We start from the raw sequence: 9,448 nt of genomic DNA on the forward strand, positions 1-9,448 counted from the left end.
TTTTGTAGTATTTCCAAAATTCCCGAACTAATATGACAGTATTATATGATAGTTATTATTTGTTCATATATAGTTTGCAAGAAATCGAATTAAATTGGATATCTTATGCCAAGCCATTGATACAGGAACTCCTTAATTTGCTTTAAATATGTCAATATTGCTGTGATCATATAAGCGGAAAAAAGCATAGATATCTCACTGTAGATTTGTAGCATAAAGGTTCAATTTTTTGGATAGATAATAGTTTTATTTATACTTGAATGGAGTATTTTCAAATAATTTGGATCAACTACAAAGACAAGACAAGGATCACTGACTCATTATCTTTTTAGTCTTTATACTATGATATATTAAAGGAATTACAGTAGAGATTTAAATCATTATAATTAAAATCCGCTTATCATTATTTTATCCTTTAGATTTTTTTGGAATTGTCCAAGTGATAGATGAAGATTAGTTCTTTCGGCACCCTCAATTTTATCATTCATAATATAATTAATGCAGAATAAATCCCTAATTTTTTAATATTATTCAATTAAGAATCTGCACATTTTCATTTCGTGTTCCCATCCTTTTGTAGCAATCGAGAACTCTTCGGCTAGTTTGAGATAATTCAGTTTCTTAGTTAATATTTTCGGTTGTCCTTTTAAATGGAAACATGCCAGGTAGATTATCTTCTCTTTTAAATGGATACCATTTGCGTTGATTATCTCCTCTTTTAAATGGAAACATGCCTGGTAGATTATCTTCTCTTTTAAATGGATACCATTTGCGTTGATTATCTCCTCTTTTAAATGGAAACATGCCTGGTAGATCATCTTCCCTTTTAAATGGATACCATTTACGTTGACTATCTCCTCTTTTAAATGGAAACATTCCTGGTAGGTCATCTCCTCTTTTAAATGGAAACATTCCTGGTAGATCATCTTCTCTTTTAAATGGATACCATTTACGTTGATTATCTCCTCTTTTAAATGGAAACATGCCTGGTAGGTTATCTTCTTTTTTAAATGGATACCATTTGCGTTGATTATCTCCTCTTTTAAACGGAAACATGCCTGGTAGATCATCTTCTCTTTTAAATGGAAACATGCCAGGCAGATTGTCTTCTTTTTTAAACGGAAACATGCCTGGTAGATTGTCTTCTCTTTTAAATGGAAACGTTCCTGGTAGATTATCATCTTTTTTAAATGGATACCATTTGAGCTGGTTATCGTCTTTCTTAAATGGATACCATTTTCGTTGGTCAGCATCCTTCTTAAATGGATACCATTTTCGTTGGCCATCTTCTTTCTTAAACGGATATCGTATTTGTCGGCTATCATGTTCCTTTGAGAGATCTCGCTTATGTTCTTCGTGTTTTTTTGCTTGAATAGCGTCATCTACAAGTTTTTTATCGTCTTTCTTCTTCTCATGTAAGTCATGAGAAGACATAGCATCAGCAGCTTCACGAGCATGATGATTGCTGCTTCTTGTCTGTGATGACGATTTCTTTTGATTATTAAGAGAGCTTTCCTTTTCGTCTTCGTTTCGATCTTGGCTCTCATTACTATTACTTGCAGTAAAATCCTTCGCTGAATCCGCAATTGGCCGATGATGCAAGCCGCTTTCTTTATAGGACAACTTTTGAATTAAATCTTGAAGTCGATGGATTAATCTTGCGCTATTGTCATAGTCAACAATTAGCGGCCGATTAATTATTAGAGAAATATTATATTCTCATACTCATGAGCAAGAATGCTCTCGCTCTTTATATTAAACAGTTTATCTGGGCAAAATTAGCTAAAGATTGGATATTATGCTAGAGGTAATCATTCTTTTAGTTTAAATCATTAAAAATAGATGATAAAAAATTGCCGCAATTTCAGTTACGAAAACATAATTTCAATATAGAACAAATAATTTACATCTTGTATCAAATTTTTACTACTATTGACATACGTGAGAGTATTTCAATTTAAAATGAAATGAAACGATATCAACTTACATCCTGATGAACAAAAAAATAACGAAATACTTATTCTTTGAGCTTAGGTATCGAACAGACCCTATCTAATTTGATGTAGTCAATAATTTATTACCTTAATTTATTTAGTTATCCTGGCCGACAAGCCTTTTAATGTATTTAACCTGAAGATGAAAATTCCAAAATATGATCAACCCGTCCAGATCAAGCTCTTATATACTGTGCCGCTGAATATAATTGAAATCACAGCTATTAATAACAAGCCTTCTAGTAAAACAATTTCGATACTAACCATTTGTTAGCATCTATTCATTGCTTGATAAAAAAAATTATACCATTATGTCCAAGAATTGTTTTAGCCGATTTTGACGGAATACTATTAACTATTATTATCAAATTGCTGATTACCTTTGATGACAACTTTTATCCCTTATTTCATCACTACTGCTTTGACCTATTAATTCCAAATGCTTAGACAACTGCTATAAAGTCTCAACTATATTTGACTATATGCTTTAAGTTAATTTAAATTTGAATACAATACTAACTTTATTAGTTAATATTTGGTTTCTTGACGAAATAAACAATTGTAAATTAATTATGTTCATTTGTGATTGCTGAAAATTGAATAAATTGTTTTCATCATCGTCACTGAACTGTTATTCAATTCCTGTTTGTCCACCTGTTTAATATGACCAGCAGCAAAGTAATGACGATTTCTTGTGGGTTATTACACCGCTAGCATTTGCAACTATTTTCATATATTTTATCGTTTTGATAACAAAATTTTTTCCTATTCTGGAGACAAAAACTGCCAAGCAAGGCTTTTCATTGCATTATATTAATAAGGCATATTGTCTTATTGATAGTTCGATCAATACTCTTGTATTACTCTATCAGTTAGAACCCAGCAGAGAATGGGACATAATTGTCTTCCCATTAAGCTTCAGGTGAAATTCCGATATTGCAATGACAAAAAATTAAAACTATTTTCTGCTAATGATTTTTTTATATGTGAAATAATAACTCTAGATAATTAAATTAAGTATAATTTTAATAAATTAGCTAACTGCACTGCTTTAATAGTGGTAACAAATCAGCGTCGATATGTTTAAAATTGACATTATTAAAGCATAGGCGTCATTTAACGATTGAATGATTATCCATCACCTTTAATTGCATGGATGAATAACTCAATTCTATTTAACCTTAAGATGTCGATCTATTTGAAAACATGAAGTGAACATCGTTAGTCGGAGAGACATGTCTTAATTTGGTACGACTCATTAATAAACGCAAGCAATAAGTCAATGATTCAACACGAACAAAACGATTTTCCGTATTTTTTCCCCTTTTATTCTCTGGTAATACCTATTTTGTTGTACCCTGAGGTGATCAAAGCAAGTACCATAGGTCAGGAGATGATGGGAAATTTTCTAAATTAATTATATCATCGAAATTCAACAGAATATTTTATTAATAGAATAGTAGACAATTACTGATCAATGTAGCGTTGAAAATCCTTTCCGACAAGCATTTGATTGATAATATTAAACTTTGTATAGATTTAATTTAATCAGTAAATGAAATAACAAGGAGGGCTGTAATCTTAGATATCTAACATAATACAATAGAATATTTTTAATTAACGATCGTCAAAAATAATCTAAATCGTCTAATTTTTATTTATTTTTTACTAATCTAGCAAATACTGATGTACAAACCCTTGAAATGGCGCATTTTTTTGCGTGCATTTCTTTTTCTTATGCAGTAAATAAAAAGTTAATTGTTATGATAGTCATTTGTAGCTACATCAAATCATCATCATTTATCTGATTGATTGTGAAAGCGTATAAATTACTAAAGATACAAAGGTTCTGTTTAAGAGTTTCACTTTTTCAAGTGTAATTTATAGGCACTAAACGTAGGTTGGACAAACTTTTTTGGCAGTAAATTTTGATTAGGCTATTACCACGACAACAAAAATAATAAATACTTAATCTGCTATCAGCAATAGAATTGCCTTCAATTTCAATTCAGTTTGAAAAAAAGCTAGAGGTACATTATATAGAATATAGATCTACTGTCAAGGGAACTGCGATACTCGTACTTTGTAACAAAGTACTCGATTTAAGTATCTTGTAAAATCAGTAAGTCTTATTTAAGAAGGTAATAATGTGAATAATATGTTACATATTTGCTTATTCCATCATCGGCTGAAGGTATAGTACCTGAACTCTAGAATCTGTTATATTTGAAGACCATTTACATTTCTGGTTCAGAATTAAATTTAGAAAACGAAAATAGTTGCTTTTTAGTATAAATAATACAAATGTTTCGCTGATTAATGATTGATTACTAAAGCAATATGACGTAATATTATCTCAAAAGTTTATAATAGTATCATTAATACGTTTAAGGGCAAAAGTAATCGATACGTAATAGGAAAAATATTTTAAAATTGTTACGGTATGCAATAATGAATGGAAGCCAAAATCAAAGTACATTAAATTTTCTAAATCGCTTAAGACCAATATTTTAAGCAGAAATGGATGTTGTTTCCCAGGTGGCAAAAACAATAACAACAATTCTTATAACAATGCTATCCAGTAGAAAAAGTTAATAGATCATGAAGTCAGATCTACATTTTTACATTAAAACAAAAGATCGAAAAAGGAAACAAATAAATTGACCTCGATTATTTTTCCGGTCGTAAAGAAATGAAGTATTCTGAGATACAGTTGATTATGGTTGTTTTTTAGAGATCAAAAGCAGCTTTGTTGTTTTATAATCGTATCCATTGAAATCAATAACATCTGAAATATCACCTTACAGAAAATCTATATAGGGGCTGATATAATTATTGCTTAAGAAGGGATACTGATTGTTGGTGCTCTAAGATTAATTTCTTGCTTGATTAGTGATATATCTGGTAGTATTCATAGCGGAGGCATTAAGATAATAATGAGCGTTAGTTAAGTAAAGCTAAATTCCCTATAAATACTTTAACTATTGTTGAACGAAGAAATAAAAAATAGCGAGGACGACTTTGATAGAGTCTCAAAAGCACTCTTAATTTCGGTCAGATTTATCAGCACAGCCGTAGCATTATAAAATGCACCTGCACTATAGTTTTAGTTTAAAATATCAGTATACTACGATAAACAAAAAGTTAACTCCTATCTAAGCTTCTTCATCGTTTATTCAATTTGGATAACAATTTTATCTAGCAAAGCATAAAAGCTGCTTGAGTATTGTTTGACCTAAAGCGTCTACTTTTAACCTAGTCGTACCCTAGACGATTATTATATTGCAGCACGAAAGAGAACTTAACATACTGTCATAGTTATTTCAAGTGTTAAGGAAAAAGTTGCTAGAATTATAATCGATATGCATCGTCAGTTTTCTACCATTATTTTATCTATTATCAAAAATAACAATAATGTCTACTTGGGATAGTACAAGACTTCAGCACGATTATAATAAAATGTGACCTGAGTTCTACAGAGTATTGCTAAGTAACACAAAATTTCTTTCCTTCAATATGGAAATGCCAATTATGAATGAAAATTAAAGACAATAGTTTCTCAATTGCTGTAGTATATTTCGTGCCGAATATTGTGATCGTATTAAGTCGATGGATGAATTTATAACAATAAACAAAATCAAAATTGATCCTAAATTTAGTCGTGCCTAACAGGATCACTAGTCTTGATTAAGAACAGTTCAACTACCGGTCGGAATCGTACCGTAGGAAGTGAGATCAAAATAGAGTATTTTACAGGATAATAAAATAAGGCATATTTGATCCGAAGGCATTTGCCATACACGATGTCACAGTATGGTTTATGTTCAACCATGTAAGAAAATGAAGCATCGATAATTATAATTTGAATGGAGATATTGTCTGATACAAAGAGTAACGATCAGTGTAGTACTTTCTTCTCCTTTTCGTATTTAAAGTGATCGGGTATGATGGATGGAATTAAATTAAAGGTTAAAATATTACCGTAGTAGTATCAGATAAGGATAGCCGCAAAGTTAGTCTATTTTACTCTGTTCCTTAACTGTAATATCACACAACAGGACACATTAAATTATAGGCGGAGACGATACGAGAAATATACCATTGACAATACTCCTCAATGCCGAACGTATTCGTGAAATAACACACATCATATTTTGGCGAACAAGGTTATTTTAATTTAAAATAGCATTTAAATCCAATCAATGTCCGATAGCTGTAATAACTTTTACCATTAATAGCAGCCCAATAATAAAAATATTTTCAACCACGTTACACGTATGTAACTATTACTTCCTAATTAGTGAAGTACTGGTATTTCAAGATTCAGCTCTATATCGATATCTACCTAACTACGTAATGATGGGAGCATATTATCGCTCTCATAGATTGATGCTGTCAAAATTATTTTAACATTAAAATGCTTCTTTATGACAGAGATCAATTGAATTGTGGATTAAAAGAGATGAAGATGAATCCCCTGAAGCTATCTTACTATAAAATTTGAAGATTAGATTTAGACAAAACCGATCCATCCTACAACAGCCTTAGCTAATATTTTATTCAGATCGCAAGTTATTTATAAATTTCTACTGATAAGCATCAACTGTAGTGCTGCTTAATATCTCATCAAGACATGATTTTTTCGCTATTTAAACCTAAATTCTTTAACTTAATGTTACTAACATCTCTCGATCATAAACGTCACCCGTATGTAAATAGGGCGTAAATAAAATTTATCAACTTATGAGATCCTATGGCGGGTTAAAGACTAAATTCAATTTGCGATCATATCATTTCGGTACATAGTTTAATATCCGGTTTTAGACTTATGTAGGCGTTCTAAAATTCAATTACAGCAGTTTTATTCAATTTTAGCAACCAGGTGATAATAAAGATATAGTAAATTCTGACGGCTAGCACAGCTTGATTACTTCTTTTGATTGGTGTCTCATCTCATTAGTTAGAGTCTTCGACATAGCTTCGGACATACCATCATGCTTGACTAATTTTGATTTCGTTACGGATAGTATGAGTAAAAAGGAATAGTATGGTGCTGATTGAAGCCATTTCAATAGTTAATAAATAAACATTACATTAATCAGGCCACCTTGAATGCTATGCTGCTTCGCTTTCTAGCCGTCTTGTTCACGAGCGTTTTATTCTCCTTGCATGTAAGAGTATTTCGACAAATCAAAATATTTATTTAGTATCAGTATTAAAATAGCCTGAATGCGGTACCGAATGAAAATGCTATGTAACTAAAAGCATTTATTAGCAACTGTATAAATATGTTCAGTCTATAAATAATATAATTAAACATGCAAGAACCAAGAAGATGGGGCAAGTTTGAGCTTTTTTAAACATGTTTGAGGTTAGGCTATCATTCTTGGATACTTTTTATTTCTTACTTTACAGCTTAGAAATCTTTTTGGTAAGTGTATTTATTAAAATAGCTAAAGGCTATCCGTAAGTAAGAGTTATCTTGAAATTCAAAATAAATGCTGGTTAGCCTTTAAAATAAGGTAATGAATACTTAGCATTATCACCAAAAAAAATTCTAAATGCGTGTGAAAAATGAATACTAATTAACACTTAAAATATGAATTAAGTAAATATTAAAATTAATTTGCCTTTTAAAACTTCACTTTAGCTGAAATTGAGAGTTTACGGGATTATTTATAAGAGATGATCAAAATTATGAAATTAAGCCATCTGAAATAGACAATTCTTAGCGTAAACATTCCTAAATTATTGAGCTAAAATCTCTATCCGGTCGTATAAGAAGTACTCATATTGATTTACTATCATCGAATTAACTTAGAATTCGTACAGTAATTTGGACTCTTTTTATATAATTATCGGCATATGTATTTGAAATTCTCGAATTAGTCGTTTTATTGTGAAAAATAAATGATTATACGCTTATTAACTTAACTAGACAGTATCAGACGTTTTTTAATTCTATTACAGTAGATACTTGTTATTAACATCACTGAATAGTGCTTAAAATAATAGAATAAGATAACGGTTTTTTTATTCTAGTGAGGTTTGCTAACGCAGTGCTCATGTTGTGAACTAGTCGATCGAAAAGATTAGTTTACGAATATGCCAAATGGTTAGATATAAATAAATAAATGTCCAGGTGTTTTGGGTAACGTCTAATACCTTGCAATTATACGATTATCAGGTATGGTACTTTATTTCTAAATTATGTATATGAGTTCGTTTTAACTACTTTAGTTACGTCTAGACATAGCTATTATAATGAAATAATTTTTGGTACATATATAGTGCAATTCACTTGCTTTTATTTCATCGCTTTCTACCAGTAGCAGAAAATCTCGTTAGCATAAATTATTCTAATGCTCTCTTCTACATCTAAGAGATGCCTTTAAAATAAATGATCAGACTATCCTTTACGAAATCGTAGCGGATGAAAAGATTGAATAATTATGAAATTTTTCTGTTTAGCTTGCCTCTCATCTAGTATATAGTATTAAAGACCAGTAGTAGAGTTTTCGATCAAATTAAATCACAGAAGTTAAGATTTACTTGTCAGTAGACCTCTTTTGTCCTTTTAAGCTCAATCTGACCTTAATTTCCACTTCTGAAAGGCTTTATTCAAAAATTAGGCTTCTTAACTTTTATAATTACTGTACAATAATTGAAAATTTTAATAACCATGGGAGGCTACTATAACCATGCACAATTTTCGTGCAATACAATTAATGTAATTTAATCTTTAATACAACATGTATGTTCGCAGAAATTTCCCGTTTACTGTCATTCGTAAGTCTTGACCTATATCTTTGTCTTCAATCACGAATCTCTAGTCGAAAAATAAAATATAGAAATTAAACTGGACTTTTGGATCTTACTATTTATTTCCAATTGGAAATAAAAAGATCCTCAATATTCATACTAATAATACATATTAATTAATGAATAATTCCGAGAAACTAGTGCAAGTATGGTACATTGTTTTAAATCTATATCTATGAATGTATTCGCTCATTATCCACTTACAACTAGTAAGCAACAAAAATATACTGCAAAATTTTCATACTATTGCATCCCTTCATAATGATCACTAAATATCTAATAATGTGAGATCAAATTTTGAAGAGAATAGCTTAATTTTGACTTTAAATAATTCATATATCTTACGACTAGTACAACGATATTGTACATCTATCTCTATCAAATGAATAAATGTCCTTATTAAATTTTAAAACTAAAAGTACTAACTACAGCAAAATTGAATCGCAAAATGATTAACCGTGTAATAAGCTATAAAATACTTGGGTCGAAATAATCGAGTCTAAATCAGTTCTTTCTGACTAAAATTAAGCTGTTCAGCCCTATATGCAGCAATACATAATTATTATAATTCAATTTAAGTACAGAACCAATATTATTTTTATTTCCGTATTTTATGAAACTGTAGCAAGGAT

At 30.2% G+C, this 9,448-nt stretch overlaps 1 protein-coding gene across 1 annotated transcript; it reads right to left on the reverse strand.

Moving 5' to 3' along the window:
• Positions 1 to 621: 621 nt before the first annotated feature.
• TRIADDRAFT_56915 (uncharacterized protein) lies at positions 622 to 3,231 on the reverse strand (the record flags this gene model as incomplete). The annotated part of the gene is made up of 3 exons (XM_002113060.1): positions 622 to 1,663; positions 1,988 to 2,052; positions 3,175 to 3,231. 3 exons carry the CDS (start codon positions 3,229 to 3,231, stop codon positions 622 to 624), a joined length of 1,164 nt encoding a protein of 387 aa, XP_002113096.1.
• Positions 3,232 to 9,448: the final 6,217 nt, after the last annotated feature.

Source organism: Trichoplax adhaerens, genomic scaffold (assembly GCF_000150275.1).
Source record: "Trichoplax adhaerens TRIADscaffold_5 genomic scaffold, whole genome shotgun sequence".
Lineage (NCBI taxonomy): Eukaryota > Metazoa > Placozoa > Uniplacotomia > Trichoplacea > Trichoplacidae > Trichoplax > Trichoplax adhaerens.